At 34.2% G+C, this 18,203-nt stretch overlaps 2 protein-coding genes across 2 annotated transcripts; both read right to left on the bottom strand.

Annotated features, from left to right (window-relative positions):
* Positions 1–717: 717 nt before the first annotated feature.
* On the bottom strand, positions 718–16,639 carry LOC118272152 (uncharacterized). Its single transcript, XM_050693802.1, has 13 exons — positions 16,488–16,639; positions 15,502–15,629; positions 14,626–15,411; positions 14,394–14,530; positions 11,155–14,308; positions 6,802–6,973; positions 6,107–6,209; positions 5,850–5,998; positions 3,544–3,642; positions 3,024–3,121; positions 2,120–2,938; positions 1,893–2,035; positions 718–1,658 (listed from the first exon to the last, which is right to left on the bottom strand). The coding sequence occupies exons 1-13, from the start codon at positions 16,591–16,593 to the stop codon at positions 800–802; spliced, it is 6,753 nt and encodes a 2,250-aa protein (XP_050549759.1). The 5' UTR covers positions 16,594–16,639; the 3' UTR covers positions 718–799.
* Positions 4,709–7,362, bottom strand: LOC118272276 (troponin C). The gene is made up of 5 exons (XM_035588676.2): positions 7,226–7,362; positions 6,802–6,973; positions 6,107–6,209; positions 5,850–5,998; positions 4,709–5,095 (listed from the first exon to the last, which is right to left on the bottom strand). Exons 1-5 carry the CDS (start codon positions 7,226–7,228, stop codon positions 5,067–5,069), a joined length of 456 nt encoding a protein of 151 aa, XP_035444569.1. The 5' UTR covers positions 7,229–7,362; the 3' UTR covers positions 4,709–5,066.
* Positions 16,640–18,203: the final 1,564 nt, after the last annotated feature.

The raw sequence follows: 18,203 nt of genomic DNA, 5'->3' as shown, positions 1-18,203 counted from the left end.
CCATATACTGGCTACAATGCCAGAATCCGTGCTACTACTGAGAAATTTTCGAAGAACCGAAAAAAGTTCAGCAAACGCTGTGTCCGACCCGGGAATCTAACCCAAGACCCTTCGTCCGGTATTATACCGCCCGGCAACGAGGTAGTTACAGTTACATATTAAATATTATTCTGCAATTCCCAATGCAATTCCAATGCAAAGTGACAATGGCAATTTATTAAAACTAGTGGTCGCCTAGAGGTCGAAATTCGACCATATACGATTTAATTTAAAATACCACTTTACATACGTTCAAGGATAATTTGTATTTAACGAATTGCTATTAGTTTTGTAAAATTCAAATTAATATATTCCGGCGCATCATGAATAACCAAACCTCCTTCAATTAGAAACCTCTTTTGTAATGTCTGTCAATTTTGACGTTTTGTCAAATACGATACTATGTATGGTAGTGTGTGTAATGTTTTATTTATTGATTTAATGTATTTTATAAGCATTATTTTTGAAAAATATTAGCGCTATGCACTTCTCCTACACATAAACTATAAATGTACCAAATTTTATGCTCCTACGTCCGCGCAATTTTCGTAAAAAGAGTTCCAAAGTTTTTGCATCACGTATTAATATTTAGATTATTTCAGTTCCAGTCTACGGCTAACGGTTACGGGTAAGTTTAACCATTAGGTTACCTATGAAAAGACAAGAATTAAACAACAATTATATGTACATAAACTAAATTTTATTTCTAATAATACTGATTTCTAATACAATAACCCAAGAGAATCAAAAGACAACGCTTTTATTGGAGGTTAGGTGAGAAATAACCATTCTTTGGAATGTGGTTTTGCTTATGGGATATTGTGATGTTATAGAATTTGTAATTTGGAGCATCGTCATAGTATCCAATAGCTGGCCTGTCAAAGGGATAGCCTGCCGGCTTATTATCAAGGTCATTCCTAATTTCTCCAAAGAATTTGATAAAAGAATGTTCATCTAAATATTCATCAGCTGGCGTAATCATGATAAATAATGTAAAATTCAGTCCATTTGGAGTACCTCTAGGTATAATAAGATTTTCTGGAAACTTAAATAGGTTGAAATTATTCTTTCTATCTGCTTGTGTTGATGAGCCTTCCATATTATAATATTCATCATTTGAAAACCTAGTTGAGATCTCTGGAGACCAGATTATGGTGCTTGGTCCTTCTTCGGCGGGAGCAAAGGCAAACTTATCGAGCTCGAAAAAGTGATTATATTCCTCCCAGCATCTATCAGTGCATGGAGGTCCGAGGAACAATCGAACAATAGTGTCCTTCACACCTGTACAATCAACGGTAAAGTTAAATTGAAACTTGGAATGCTTCAGTCTTTTCTGTCGCGCTGTTATTGTCAATGGCATTCTATCTTCTGGAGAATTTGTTTTGAAGACAGCATTGCTTATATCAAATTGGTAGTAGTCGAAATACGTTGTTATTTTTGGTAAATCAGCTTCAGTAATTTCACAATGTTTTGTGGCATCATCCTTCTGCATATAAGCTGGTTCGATGTACTCCGTGAATTCAGTAAAGTAATTGAGAACATACTGCATCATGTACCAGTATATTGGATCTCTTAATGTTGTTTCTGGATGGTGCAGTAAAGATGGTGCTGGGTTATATCTGCAAAATAACATTAATTTGAAGAGAAATTTATAGTTACTATTTTTTATTTTATATTGTAGTTGTCTTACGAATAAAATTTTATTATTATGATTTAACACTTTTTTGTGTATTGTAAAACATAATATTCACTTTTGTGAAGTGAATTTATTATGACTAGATATATTATCAAGAGAATTTAGCAATTTTAGTACTTTAATACGTATTGGTATAAGTACAAAAGTGTCATCTTACCCTTCGATTGGATATCCATTCCCACCATAACCAAACAATGACCTTATGACTTTAGAAACTTTTCCAACTTCAAAATTGCCTCTAAATAATCTGGTCAATAATTTCACGTAGTTTTCTTCAGTTAGTTCTATAGATTTCCTGTCCTGTAGTTAAATGAACATATTAAATTACAATTTCTAATTATGTTACATATTTTACATTTTTACTTACATATACATTTTACTCACCATCACAATCAGTCTTCTCGCCATACACTCTCTAATAGCAATATCAATAGATTTAATTTTAGCTCTATCCTCATTCCAATCTCCCATAGTTCCTGACCTGGTCGGGAAAGGCAATCCATTCTCATGAATTAGATAAGGATGGTAGTCACCAAATTCAGTTTTCTTAGTTCCATTTTCCTGTCGCAAATGTTCTTTCTCAAGATATAAACGTGCTGCAAGCTGCTGATGAATATAATAGTAGTGCTCATCTGACCTTGAATTTGCCGTATACACTTTACTATGGAATAACCAGAAGGGATGTATCAGGTGCACGCCATAGTAGTAGCTATTCAAACCAATGTCTTCTCTAAAGTAGTTCAAATACTCTTCCCCACCATTCTCAGGCAGGTTCCAACCAGAGTAGTTAGAGTTAATCGTGAGAATGTCATAAGTCTTGAAGTACTGGTCAACATGAGCTTCATCAGTGATATCTATGTCATTGTTAATGTAGTTTGCAAGTTTTAAAGCCTTTACTATAGTTTCACCATTTACAAAATGATTGGGTTTTGTAATAAAAGGTGGTGGAAATGCATCGACACTATATGGTTTGTCTCTGTACAATAAGTTTATTTGCTTCGCATATGTTACCACGTCATCATTAAATTCTTTTAGATTTATTATCTTGTCAATATCATAGCCAAAATCTCCTGCGTTATATAGTAATTTAAATAAACCATTGGCAGCATCTTTCATTTCGTCATTGTAGATGTTAAAAGTGAGGCCTTTTAATGAGGCACTTTTTTGGATGAAATCTGTTAGGGTTACGTAATCACTTTGTAACTGAAAATAATGTGTTAGGTATAAATTAAATTCATGGATGTTTGTATATAAAGTGAAATACTGATCAAAATATTTAGCTAGTTACCCCTAATAGGCCACTAAAGAGATCAGATTTTAGAGATCCCTGAGGAAGGTATCCAGGCACAATTCCCGTTAAATCTCCATCAGGATTGGCAGACAATTCTGAAAAGTAATATTTTTACAAATAAAGAGTTATCTAAAATAAACCATAGTTACAAAAACAAACGTATGAGTTTTTTTATATTCTCATTTAATATATTTTTAGGTACATATTTTTTTATTAGAACAGTTATATACGAGTACCTACTGTAAAACGTGGAATTTATTTTTTAAATACTGGCACTAGTTTTAATAAAAGTGCGAACATTAAAAACTATGGAAATACTAATTAGTACAATGGCATCACAAGGAATTCGACACACGTAGTCCATTAGATTGTTTATGTTCTAGGCAACAATAAAGAGAGAACGATCAAGCAATATAATTCGTAATTCATTGCCAGTTGCACTTATGCTATGAAGCCATTAGGCTAACCTTGGCACTTGAAACAATAAAATATTTATAAACACAGAATTAACACATACCTCCTTGGTTTATAAAGCCGTTAAATTCATCCATTGGCGCTGACTTGCATATTCCTAAAGCAAGCCATAGTGCTAAGGTAAATCGAAGCATCACCACGACTAACACCACTCAACTAGTGTCGTAAATAGTTAAACATGGCTTATATGCACACGAGGATTCATAACAGTATTTCTACTGATCCAATTGACGTCCTGAGGGTCGCTTTAATGGGCACAATTTTCATCGTACACTCGAGATCAGATTTTCGTAGAGACCTATCGTTGTATTTTTTATCATCACTGTTAAAGTAGGCATTTGTGGTAACATATTAAATGAAACACTTAACAAAGAGGAGAACATAACTAGTTGTTTCATCTCTAGTTGTATGTGTTGAGAAACCAAAACGTAATGAATGACGCGAAACTACCAAACTCTTAAATTGGTTTAGACGTAGTCTTCAAGGGCAAAGTAATAAGCATAATCAGCTAGTAACAGCTTTCCGCAAACTGATATGTTTTCGGATATTAACTTCCTAAAAGATTTCATAGATTTTGATCAGATGAAGTATCAGAGCAAACGATAGTTTACGGTAGTAGCACTACTAAGAAAATATAATAGTATCGAATAGTGACCCATATTTAGTTCCTCCATTTTTCTTATTAAGTACGGTTTCAAAATTTTTTTAAGACGTCTTTTGGTTAAGAGGAATAAAAGTTGTCACTTCTAAATCTTCTTGAAATCTATAGTACCATACCTAATTGTCTAAAAATCAAAATAGACTAACAAACGTAATTGTAGGATGGAGGAAAATGTGCACTGGCCCATTATTCTGTCCTCCACTGTACTTAACCCACAGGAAACAAAATGCAATTGGACAATTTTTCAATTGCGAGTCTTAGAACACGGCTAATTTTGGTCAACAAGCAATTCCTCACTCTCGAACTCAATTACCGTATAAAACAGAAATATAGAATGTGCCAGTGGAAATATTTAGAACTATGTGCTTACATAACAGCCCACTGGGATGTATAAATCATAATAAATCACTAGACACTAGTGTGGTATTTCTGTTCCTTTGATCAACAAAACCAGTGTGCTCGGTACTGCGAGTGGTCGCACACTAAGAGGAGTTTTGAGGGAATATTCAGGTCAAGGACAAAACAATACACAATTGAAACAAGGAAAAAGACTGTTGTTTTGTGTATTGGCGTTATAATCATGAGATTTTTAAAGGAATTCTTTCAAAATAAAGTGCAATGCGTTATAAATATTAGCATATAATTGTTTGTGAATTCGTTACGTGTAAATTATTCCGGAAATAATTCTTTGGAACGAACTCGAGATATGGCTGGCCTACCCTTGTAGACTATTAAAATTAACAAGTGCCTATCTATAAGATAGAGTAAATTGTGCAAATTAATTAAACAACCATGCTAATACCGCATATGGTTTTGTACTAGTGTCAAAGTCTTAATTTTTAAATACAATAAAAATAGCATCTAAACATAATAATACTATAAAATAATAGCGAACGACGTTTTGCTTAGTCTCCAGTCATCATCTCCATGAATTCTGAAACAAAATAAAATAATGTTTAGTACTATAAAAAAAAAACACGCGTCAGGGTCAAAGTCTTCGATAGAACAAAATTTTACTAATGATTCAGGTGGAAATAAAAAATATCGTCTCAAAGTTCTACATTCCGCATATTTTCATCGTTTGATAAAATATATGTGGAACCACTTAAAAGTTTTTGTCAAAAGACTATTACGTACATTAGATGCTTTTGATCTCGATTCAAAACAAACAGAGAATTAGAATCAATAAATTAATATCGCAATGTGCTTTTGGAAGACCATAAATTTAAAGCGTCACATACCGCCCGCCTTTTCATTGCGCTAGTAATGTTGCGGCATTAGTCTCAGGGTATGATGTTTATGTACCTATCTGTGTTGTTTTTGCGAAAATTTATGCTATAGTTCATCTTCAAAAGCAGCTGCTATGCCAACCGGCTAGTAATCACCTCGAAACGGAATTTTGTTTTAGTCTAACGGACGTTTTCGTATTTTTTAATAATATATTACTAGAGTAGCTGGCGTGGGTTGATACGTGGCCAAATTGTTATGTTCACGCTTTTGACACCACTGTCGACGAAACGACATCAGGTAACTGCGTGTTAACTGCGGAGGCCTGTCTTGGCGTCGCGACAAAATGTGGGCAGACCTCCAGCCAATATTCCAATAACATTGTAGTAATAATTTGGAACATTAGAGTGATTTAGTGATGTTTATGAACAATTTATTAGAGTCAGAGAAGAAATATTTACCATCGAAGTCGACGGTTCCGGATCCGTCAGTGTCAATTTCAGCGATGATGCCGTCCAAATCGCTTGAGCTGAGCTTGTCGTCAAGGGCAGCCAGGATCTCCTTCAGAGTAGAGGTGGTGATGTACCCGTTTCCTTCACGATCGTACAACCTGGAGATTAATGGAATGTAACGTTTAGTAAAATAAAATATGCGATGTTTTTGTGTAAATCAAAATATTTGCTCATGTGACTTGTATCTCACATTAATTAACGCTCACCTGAAGGCTTCCTTCAGTTCCTGTTGCATAGCTTCAGCGTCTTCCTCCTCCAAGAAGTGGGAAGCGATGTTGCAGAAGCCATCGAAGTTAATCTTGCCAGAGTCTAAAATAAAGAAACAATTAGTTTGCTACTAAAGTAAGGAATGTTTGAAACCTTGAGCGTCGTATTAAAGACGGACTAGATAAATAAACTGTGGATACAGAGACATGCATCTTTCAAAGGGACTGGTAACTCGGAGAGAACTACCGTACGGAAATAGCCTCATTAGTTCACGCGACGAGTAAAAATATTCGAGAGTATATTCGAAAAGGTGTCGTAGCCTCGGTACGTGTGAATTCTTGTTAGTGTATTCTGATGATGGATGACTTTTTAACAAGATATCTTTGCAGCTGTTACGACAGTTGTTGTTCCCAATATTTTTTAGCATTCGTACATTTTTACTTGGCATGTTGGATTTAAAGAATAACAAAAATTTTACGTAACTCTTATAATGACGCAAATGTAATGACATTTTCCATAAAATATTAGTTGAAATTGATATCATTTTTAAAATAAAATGTTAACATTGTAAAATATTGATTAATATGGACTACTATTGGAACTATACGATACAATGAAGATGATGTTTTTAATCAAGATAAAGAAGAAAACTATTATAAATATAAAGTTGTTATATTTTTTTTAATGTACTCACTTTCTGGGTCATTTTCATCGATGAGAGCCTGCAGTTCAGAGTCATCGAAGAGCTGGCCCATGGTGTTGAGGATGGTTGAGATCTTCAGGACGTCGATGTATCCCGACTTGGTGGTGTCGAACATCTGGAAGGCCTTGCGCAGCATGGCCATCTTCTGGTCATCATCAGTGTCCTAGAGGCAGAGAATATTGACATGAGTCCAGTTAAATCATAAAACTTTGATTTGAGTAGGACTTTGTTGGTTTAGATAAAAAAAATTGCGGTCTTTTTCAAGAAGTTGGTAATATTCACTCCGCGTATTTATTTTTTCATGAAAAGCTCCATATTGGTCTTCGATTAATTTTCACACTTTTTGATTCATCACATATAACTGTCACATTCTCGTCCAATGTATTAAAATATTTGTAATCCTGCAGATCCTCACCATGGTGTTTGTGTAGGGTTGGCAGTTGTAACAAGAACCGAATCCGAGTGCGAGTGTTGTTACACTAGATTTTACGTCGGTATAGCACCCTTATTTATAGCATTCCTTCCTCCTCTGACTGAAATACAAAAATAAGTGAAAAAGCTGCTGTCTCTCTCTCCACCGTACACGTTCAGAATAGTGACGTGGTTATTGAGTTCTTCGTCAGCGTGAATTATATCTACGTCAGATGGTGGGAATGCTCAGCAAAACCTGCATTCTGCAGGAAGTGAGCTGTCAGATTTATATAAACTAATTGACATCGACTCACACGTAGGAACAGAGATGATGCGGTCTATTTATGGGATCATGATAGTTGTTGTCGAAGTTTCTACAATCCATTATTCCAGGACCGTTTCGGCGTTTCAATAACAATGACGTATTTGTTTCTACGTTGTCTCGTAAGTGAGAGATTAATAAAGTGTTCACCCGTCACATTTTTGTTACTTTAGCCAAATCATACAACCTTCAAGAAAGAAAGCATTTTATTGTGTTCATGAATTTGGTATTCATATAAACTTCCTATTCTAAGTAATATGGTCATGTGCACATAGTATATACAGTAAAATATTAGTAAATACTGTCAGTTTTGTAGCAGTGGAATGTCAATGACTCCTGTAAAAGGGGGAGTTTTGTAAAAGGATTAGTGGTGCCAGTAGTCGATTACAACATGTGAAACTGAACATCTTCAACATGTCCAGTTTAAAACGTAGCATAAAGTGTTGCGCTTATAAAGCTGTTCCTTGATTAAGAGCAGGAAATTCCTTTGATGCGGCCGCCGATTCACAACAATCCCGACGAGAATATTACGTGTTGCGACGTCATGGTCAGGGGCCGTCAACTGTTGTTTTCAGATTCTGTTATTTTTATTTTTTATGGATTGTTTGTTAGTTTTAATTTTCTTTTTGTTGTTGATGATTTGTTTCTTATTTCGTCAATGTTAAATTATTAATTTAAATATTTTATGTAGTTATATAAATATAATTATTTTAAGCATTTGAAATATGTAGTAGCTGCCTTTTTATGAAACGCACTTAACGATACATAAAAAGGCGATTACTATATACACAACTTTAATTTTATACACGATTACATTTAATATCAGTTTTCTTATAGAAATTATTTTTGGATCAGTATTTCTGGCAAAAATAATTTAATTTTAACTAAATAAAAAACAACAAATGATTTATGATACAACAGTTAAATTACATATGCTGATTAAAGTAAAATAATGATATAGTGCGGATGTAAATATTTGAATACAACAGCTAGTGTACGGAAGGCCGTCGATTGGCGACCACTGGCGCGTGAAACGGGTTATACTGCGGCGCCGAAGCAGATATAGACTGTCGGTGATCGACTATAATTTTTGTGTTCTCATGTGAATGCCACAATGAGAGAAACATCCAATCTGAGTCGCGCTTTACGTGTCGACCACGTGTAGTCTTAAAACAACAATACTCCACGAAATTAGGTCAGGTTACAAGTTTATTTTTAAATCATTTGCTATTATTAATGTGACGTTATTCTCGTCAACGAATTCCTTAGAAAGCAGTAAATAAAACGTTCGAATTTTTTATCGAAACTCACAATTCAAGTGATGAATAGTTTTGACGAAGCATTATTATGATAATAACGTCAGATTTCAGCTTTTGAGATTTTGTAAACACAGTCGTATTTCTTTTTTAATTTTTTGTTTTGATTCGTATTATATTAATATTTAACTGCGTTGTGATTGAAACAATTTTTAAAACAACTTCATTTAGTTTGTCAGTAATAATTATAGTTAGACATTAATAATATTTTATGAAACACTACACTCTTGTTATTTTCGTACTCAATCAAGACATGTGGTATGTTTTCGGAATATTGAAAACAAATGGGGCTAGATATCGGTGTACCTATTATGTAACATTACTCATTTCGTACCTCGTTTAATAATATTGATCTGTCGGTTTGTTAATCCTTTTATTTGTTATTCCACTGTTATTTATATTGTATATTTTTTCTAGCTATAGGGCCTTAAATCTTAGAATACTAAAACTTTATATTGCCAATTTGTGACGGTTTATTTTATTCGAAAATAGATCAATCGTTGCAACGATCGTCCTGCGACGCTGTGGCATTATTTACTCAAGCATTTTAAGTTATTGCATTCACAATATTATTCTATATCTGTCACATATTAACTGGATAAATTTCTTCCGTTATAAATCACTACAAAGAAAAACGAATAATATTTTCCACGTATTGGACAGTTTATATTTTTAATCACAATTTAAATTCACATAATAAACCCATTAGTTTAGATTGAGGTGCAATAAAAGATATATGATAAATATAAAGCGTAGAATAGCAGGAAACGAGCAATCGTAAATAAATGCGGTAATAATTTTACAGCCCGAGCGTCAGTTGCAAGCAGGGACTTATTAAATTTATTTGCCGATGCGTAACTGACATTTGACTAATTTACACTGACTTAACATTCCATAATCAAAATAATTGGTAATCACAGCCAAAATTTTGAACAGGGTTGTCGGTACCCTGAATCATCAGCGTCAATGGAGTGGAAATATAACTTCATTTTGGCACGGAATACAGGATTTTCCTTGCAGAATCCATCGGCTGATACCTCTGAGCTAAATGTAAATAAATCTTGAAATAGTTTTCAGGTACTTTGGTGTGCACTTTTATTTTTCATTTGTCTTGACTCGCTTTGTCATGTTCCTTCATTTGTTTTCTGATGCATAAAAAGCATGCGACTAGTTTTGTATAAAAGAAAAACTTATATACTGTATAAAATATTGCAGCTTTCACAACACGTCATAATAGTTAATCTAAGGAATTATGTACGAGTTTAGAAAATAATATAGTAATTATAATAATCTCCTGATTTTATTCTGTTATTCATCGCGCTGCAGCCGTCAATAGCAAATCTAAGTTAAGCCACACAAAGTATAATTTTAATTTATTGCTACAATTCTTTCAATATAACGAGGAAATATGATTTGCAAGAATTTATGAATATTTGTGTTTCGAGAAAATGTATGTACACCGTTTGACTTTAACGATCCATCATAAAGTTTTATTTGTGTGTATATTCCAGATGTAATCAATATTGTTTACCTGATGCTATCAAAATATACAATAGCAGTATACAAGATTCTGTGTTTCTATTTTAAATTTAGATATATCGCCATGGATTCCCTCTCGTCAATATGGTTATTGGTTATTGTACTCTGGGCTTTGTAAAGACTTTGTAATCAACTGTAAAAGTATTTTCTATTTGTATTCTAGCTGTTGTCACAGTGGTGACCGATGGTTTTTAAATTTTCCGCGATGAAAATAGGGAAAGCGTAACGTCGTTGTAAAATGTTTGGAACGTCTCCAAAAATAATGATAGAAAACCTCGGGAAATAGCAATAATGTGCATTCATTCCCCTTGTTTTAATATACGTTTTTACTTTAACGATCAATGAATATCAGCCACATGTGTTGTGATCAAAGAGTTTTATGGGTTTTATCACAAATGTTATATGTTTTAAAGTTCCTTGTTACAGGTGATGGTGTAAATGCCTTGTTAACAATTTATTAGGTGGCTCATGAACTTGTTTATGTTTCTTTAATTTGGCGTTCACAAATAAAAGATTAGAGCCATGTGGGCGTCATTCATATTATGTTTAGAATATTTCGTCATAAATACCTATGATGTCGACTTGTCATCGTTCTCTGTATTTAGAATTAAAAGGAAGAAATGAGACTAATCAGAAATATTTAAAGTAACTATTTATTTCAACAAAAACCAATAATTTCATTTAGTTGTACACAGACACGATTCTATAAAAACAAAGTAAACTATCTTATAAAATATTTTATGATATAAAATTTTATTCGTACACTTTATTTTCAGGGCTGTCATAATCAAATGTGTGAAACAAAAAGTCGTACACTGTGGGAGTACGTCTTCTCACATCGAGTCGAAATGGATCGAAGATTTCTATTACATTGGTATCAACGTCTTTTAGGGCTAAATCATTAAGATCTTTTTTGTTTAAAACATCAACGTTATTTTCTTTAATTTCGCTAATAAGATCAACATTATTATCATCCTTTTCTAGTTGCACTCTTGCTATAACATCATTTGTGTCTTCAGGTATAATAATAACGGATTCTGTGGTGAATTTTTCTTCTTTTGGTAGCGCAGTACGGTATTTTTCGTATTCTGCTCTTTTGGCTGAATAGTCTTTCTTATCAAATTGTGCTTTCTTGGTTTTGTAATCATACTGTTCTTTTCTTTTAGAGGCATAGTCATTTTTTGCTCGATACGATGGTGTATCCATTAACATGTTGATGTCTTCTTCTTTGCTAATAATATCTTCTTTTAATAAAGTTGCTGCAGAAGTAGTCACATGATCTTCTTCTTGATCAAATGAACGATATTTATTGTAATCTTTCCTTTTTGCTGAATAATCTTTATTTTCATATTGCGCCTTCTTTGCTTTATAATCGTAATTTTCTTTTCTCTTAGCTGCATAGTCTTCAATCTTTGTTTGATACGATGGTTTATCCAATATTATGTCCAATTTCTCTTTATCATCAACATAATCATCTTTTATTAAAGCTGCCGATGTAATAGCATCCAGGATTTTTTCTTCGACTGGTAACGTTGCTGAGTGATATTTCTTGTAATCTCCTCTTTTTGAAGTATAATCTTTCCTGTCAAATTGCGCCTTCTTTGCTTTATAATCGTAATTTTCTTTTCTCTTAGCTGCATAGTCTTCAATCTTCGGTTGATATGTTGGTTTATCCAATAGTATATCCAATTTGTCTTCATCATCAACATAATCATCCTTTATTAAAGAAGCTGATGTAGTAGCATCTAGGATTTCTTCTTCGACTGGTAAGGTCGTTGAGTGATATTTCTTGTAATCTCCTCTTTTTGAAGTATAATCTTTCCTGTCAAATTGCGCCTTCTTTGCTTTATAATCGTAATTTTCTTTTCTCTTAGCTGCATAGTCTTCAATCTTCGGTTGATATGTTTGTTTATCCAATAGTATATCCAATTTGTCTTCATCATCAACATCCTTTATTAAAGATGCTGATGTAGTAGCATCTAGGGTTTCTTCTTCGACTGGTAAGGTCGTTGAGTGATATTTCTTGTAATCTCCTCTTTTTGAAGTATAATCTTTCCTGTCAAATTGCGCCTTCTTTGATTTATAATCGTAATTTTCTTTTCTCTTAGCTGCATAGTCTTCAATCTTTGGTTGATACGCTGATTTATCCAACAATATGTCCAATTTGTCTTCATCATCAAAATCCTTTATTAAAGATCCTGATGTAATAGCATCCAGGATTTGTACTTCGAGTAACGTCGGTGAGTGATATTTCTTGTAATCTCCTCTTTTGGAAGTATAATCTTTTCTGTCAAATTGAGCTTTTTTTGCTTTATAATCGTAATGTTCTTTTCTCTTAGATGCATAGTCTTCAATCGTTGGTTGATATGTATCGATTATTTCTTCATCATTAACAGCATCTTCCTTTACTAATGGTGCCGATGTAGTAGCAATCAAATTTTCTTCTTCGACAGGTGGCTTGTATGAGTTATATTTTTTGTAATCTACTCTTTTGGAAGTATAATCTGTTTTATCAAATTGTGCGTTCTTGGCCTTGTAATCGAATGATTCCTTATATTTAGATTTTGATGCATAGTCATATTGCGACGATTTTAACAGACGTGGCATAGTTAATTTTTCTTGTTCCTTATTTTCAATATCAGAATCAACATCTTTCTTTTCCGGAACTACCGTTTCTGAGTCGATTTCTTCATATTTTACAGTAGTATATTTATCAGTGTCTAGTTGTTTGTCAGTCTCATCTTTTTTTTCTAATTTTATTACATCTACATTGTTATTTAACACAGTATCAAACTTCATAAAATTCAAGGACCGAACTGTGTCAACATTTGTGTTGTGATCATTCAATCCTTTGGGAACAAAGCTTCCCTGTGAAGGTTCCTCTCGGTAATTGAAGGAATTTTCAGGAGCAATATCATATTCACTCACCCCATTCTCATCAATCTCATTATTTGAAGGTCCTTTCTTGGCATTGTAATCAAACGATTTTCGGGTATTTGCAGAGTAGTTTGGTCGTGCTGATGGATCGTAAGTATTAGTGCCATACCATTGCTTTGTTACACCAGGTCCTCCATAGTTTTCTACTTTACTGTCACTTTTTTGAGTAATGGTAACATACTTGATCAATGCGTTTGGTAACCCGAATAGTTGCTTGTCTTCAATCACCAAGTCTAGTGGATAGCCAGGTGATAAAATTGCAGAATTGAATTCTGCATTGCTTGCTGAATAAGAACTGCTAACACTTGCTTTAGTAAATGGTGCAATAAATACAAACATTTGGATAGGTAGTCCTTGAGTCAAACCTTTTGGTAAAATAAGTCTTGTTGGATAACCAATCTGTTCTTCAATCCGTTTTAAAGGTAAAGAGTTCAAACCGAATTCAGCATCTTCTATATTTTTACGAATAGTTTTAATCGACACAAAGTCTGATGAAAAGTGCTGCATGTCATCTGATGTCCTAGATATTACGTTAGTTCCTACTTTAAGATTTACTTCAAATACGTCAAGTAGCGTAAAAAGATTCTTTTTAGCAGCCAGTTCTCCAGGTGAAAGCTTAGGTCCCAAATAAATTTTAACTAAGCCCTTTTTAGTTACAAGAGAAGATATGTTAAGTTTGACTGTAAACGGCTTATGATTTAATCTAGGTTGACCTATTTTAACGTTGAACGTCGACTTACTATCGTCTAATTTTAGTGCGTCTGTAACGTCGAACTCGAAGTAATCGCACGCTGTCATCATCTTTTTCACGTCAATATTTACGATCTCCACTCCAGGGAAGTATAGCTCGTTTCTTGAATATGTGGGCAATAGTTTTAGAGCACTATCCACGAGGTCGACTATTTTCTTGTTTATCTTCCAAAACATTGGATCCCGCAGTGAAGTCATGTAGTGTTCCAGTACCGAGACGTGTCTGAAATAGTTGTGTGTCATAAATAGTTTGTAATTATTTATGATAAAGCCATCATCAAATACAAATTAATCAATGCTTAAATTACCCGTTGTTGGTACGATCTTTGCCAAGGAGCTGGCGAGCCAATGTCTCATAACTCCGCTCTCCCGTGACTAGGATTTCCATTAAATGATTTAGTATCTGCGTTTTATTGTATCCACTCTGGCGCTGAAAGAATTGTTTCTTTAATAATTAATGTTACTAGCATATTGCAGACGATATTTACGAGAAAGTACATAAATTATTATTGTTTATAAGGATTTTACTTAAATACATACCATGTGACTAACGACAGTTGCTACATTATTTTCTATAGTTTGTAATAACGTGATTTCATCATTTACTGGAAATTCTAGAGGCATTGTTCTATGATTGAACTCCTTCCCATCTGAGTAAAGTAATTCAGGATCATATGGAATATCAGGTAAAGAATTCCAGTCAATACCATCTATCTCCGGAAAGCCATTAGCGTATCTTTCCAAATTATACCTTGCACCGAATTGTTTCATCATTTGGTAGATATTTTCTCCATATCTATCGTTAATATCACTGTTGAACCATGGTGACAGCCTCAATTTTCTCAAATAGTAATAGGAATTTAAACCAATATCTTCACGGAAGTACGCCAACTTTGAATCATCCTCGTTGTTGTAAAATATACCAGTGTAGTTGGCATCCAAGTAATATGTATTCCCTTCATCACGAAGACCTTCGGTTGGAGTTACTTCTTGTCCACTAAGAATGGAAGTTGCTTTGATAAGAACATCTTTGTGTATAAAGTAATTTGGTAGTACTTCGTATGGCGCTGGTATGGACAATTTCGCCATATCTTTTCTACTTTGAATAACCATGTACACAGCATTCACATAAAGTCCGCAGTTTACATTTTGTCTCGCCCAAGCAGCGACTTTATAAAACGCATCAAAGTTTTTGGCTGAGTAAAACGCTTCGTACACAATTTTCAGCTGCTTCATATGTTCAGGATTATATTCACTGAAAATTTCTCCCTTGGGCAATAAGCCAGCTGACATAAGCTTTTGCAAATTTGTAATTGCATTTGGTTCCTGTAATTAAATCACAAATATGATGTGTTTGAAAAATAACATGATTTAGTTTGTTAGCTAATTAACGAGTAGTTGGCACCATTCACTTACCAAGTAGTCTGCTGGGATTATGGTAAAATCTTGAGCTAGTTTTCGAATGACGGGGTCGGTACTGTCTTCGCAAACATTTTCGAATAGAGGAATCATCAATTTTTGTAAGTGTAGCCATTGCGAAGGAACTGAAAAGGAAGAAAAAATATAGTCATCTTGCAACAAACTAGTAGTAGTCAAAATGTAAACTTAACATATTATAGAAACAACAAATTATTACACACGTACTTCACTAAGAAAATCTATTTATAATAAATATCACGTACGCGATAACGAAATCTTTACAACTAATTTTCGTAGATCAGGTTTTTCCACAATTCACATCACGAGAAAGGTCCACTAATTTGTTGGATTTAGAAACCGAGTCCAGGACTCAAGGCTTGACAGTCACTCTTTTTTTTTTTTTTTTTTTTATGGAACAAGCCGGCAATCGAGCAGACGTATTACCTGATGGTAAGCAATCGCCGCCGCCCATGGACACTTGAAACACCAGAGGCGTTACAAGTGCGTTGCCGGCTTTTTGGGAGTTAGGAATTTAAGGGTTGTTGTTCGGGAATCGGGGATGGGGAAGATTGGGAAGGGGGAATTGGGCCTCCGGTAACCTCACTCACACAACGAAACACAACGCAAGCGTTGTTTCACGTCGGTTTTCTGTGAGGCCGTGGTATCACTCCGGTCGAGCCGGCCCATTCGTGCCGAAGCATGGCTCTCCCACACTTCTTCTAACTACTGGACCAACGGAGACAGTTTTATCTTTCTTAAATCGTTGCCCCACACCACACTAATATTTCTACTGTTGTAGTTTCGTATACAAACATACAATTTCATATAGACATAACACCCAGATCGGAAACAACAATTTGTGGATCACACAAACAGTAGCTCCGTGCGGGAATCGATCCCGCTAGACGTTGCACGGTAGACAGTTGCCCAGCCAACGCGCTAACCGTTCAGTATGTTACATATATTTAAAATAATAAACTCACCAGGATCTCTAAACAATACTGGAGATGCTGTAGGCACTTGTATCAAGTACCCCGATATTTGAATACCAAATACAATAACAACTAAAACCACTGTTAACGTCTTCATCTTGTCTAATTGACTGTGATTTTGTGAACTAATCTCAACAATATATAGTCAAAGAATTTTCAAAGTTCATAGACATTTAGTTGTAGTTTATTGATAAGTACAGTTGAATGCGCTAGAGTTATGAATGTTAATGCAATTTGTGAAATAATGAGTTCACAGTTCATTGGTCTAATGCCCTAAGTGAGTGAATCATTGGCTTACTTGTCATGTGTAATGATAGTGTAATTTGTGTAAGTTTACTCCTGTTCTCTTTGTACGGATGTGTGTACACAAATTATGTGTATATGTATATGTATTAGTTTATCGTTATATGGTCGTAGTGGCCCGGAGTTCTATGCGGTTCAAAACCTACCAATGGCAAGTACCAATGTGATTTTTTCGTAGTGCTGTATGTATATGTTGTACAGGAATCAATAAACAATTAAATATCGTCATACCTTTTCCCTTGATCGGGTAGATAGTAGCGTACGTTTCGTATTCGCTTATCATCAATTGTTATAGGTCCCATGTTATAAGAGGTGAGCATATTATTATATACTGGGCTCAAGTTAATTCGTACATCAGTATTGTTAAGTTGAACCGAAAAGAAATTTGGCCCTACCTAGGAATCGAACCCGAAAGACTGCTTGACAGTCACACTTGCCACCACTAAACTTGATCAACAAGGTAGTCTTTATTATGTTTTTTAGTTTGTGTAATTACAAGTTAATGTTGAATACGTTTTCTATATTTAGCTATGAATAAAAGATTGTTGTAACCTGTGTGCAATAACAAATTCGATAACATGTTTACACCTATATGAAACAAATACTTATTGACAGAATATTGTAGGTAATAAGTATTACTTATGATAAGTAGTAATGCAACTTTAAATGATACTTAAAAAAAAAGACTGTCATAATTATATATTTTATAGTCATTAAATTACAATTATCGGGAATCAAATCAAATAAATCAAATTAGTGACCAGACCAGATGAAATTTCGTACTCTTGAATTGCAATATTAGCGCCCATTGCATCCGTATTGCGTTGATATTGAATGAACTAAATGGTAGGTATATTGAGTTAGGTTTTTTATTCCGTTCTCTGAATGCTATTTGAACAACTACGATTGGGGTTGTATAGTTATAACATCGAATAATTATTGAGATTTTATTGGATTGAAATTGCATAGACGTTGACATTGGTTTCAAGAGTAAGCATCCAGATCATAATATATTTATTACCCAAAAACATGAACAACAGTGTTGCATTTTCAATACATTCCTTAGAGATAAAACCCCGTGAGTACATTAGTTAGCTTCAATTGTTCAGATCAGTTTTGGCAGCTGTTCCGTATACTGCATACCAAAGTCACGGTCTAATATAAGTGCTTTGGAAATATTCACTACACTAGTTCTATATTTCTACATCAATGATTGGTTTGGTCGTTATGGTGATTAAGCCATTTGCCAACCAACAGCCAATATTTGTCACCAAATCTGTTCTTTGCATAGATATTATAAGAGGCGACTAATACCTAGACATTAGACAGAGATCAGCTAGCAACGGTCTTTGGTAAAGCTGGACCTTTTAAACTGTGATCTTCAATTGCCTGACAAATGCGGTT

Source organism: Spodoptera frugiperda, chromosome 5 (genome assembly GCF_023101765.2).
Source record: "Spodoptera frugiperda isolate SF20-4 chromosome 5, AGI-APGP_CSIRO_Sfru_2.0, whole genome shotgun sequence".
NCBI classification, from domain to species: Eukaryota; Metazoa; Arthropoda; class Insecta; order Lepidoptera; family Noctuidae; genus Spodoptera; species Spodoptera frugiperda.
Note: the sequence above shows the minus strand (reverse complement) of the source record. Positions and strands in the feature narration are given on the sequence as shown.

Excerpts from the sequence above, each read along its gene's own strand:
- LOC118272276 (XM_035588676.2), bottom strand. Across the intron at positions 5,999-6,106 it reads GAACTGAAGGAAGCCTTCAG|GTTGTACGATCGTGAAGGAA; the intron begins GTGAGCGTTAAT and ends ATTAATCTCCAG. Across the intron at positions 5,096-5,849 it reads CGGAACCGTCGACTTCGATG|AATTCATGGAGATGATGACT; the intron begins GTAAATATTTCT and ends ATTTTGTTTCAG.
- LOC118272152 (XM_050693802.1), bottom strand. The coding sequence starts at position 16,593 with ATGAAGACGTTAACAGTGGTTTTAGTTGTTATTGTATTTGGTATTCAA. Across the intron at positions 5,999-6,106 it reads GAACTGAAGGAAGCCTTCAG|GTTGTACGATCGTGAAGGAA; the intron begins GTGAGCGTTAAT and ends ATTAATCTCCAG. Across the intron at positions 2,036-2,119 it reads CGAGAAGACTGATTGTGATG|GACAGGAAATCTATAGAACT; the intron begins GTGAGTAAAATG and ends ATTTAACTACAG.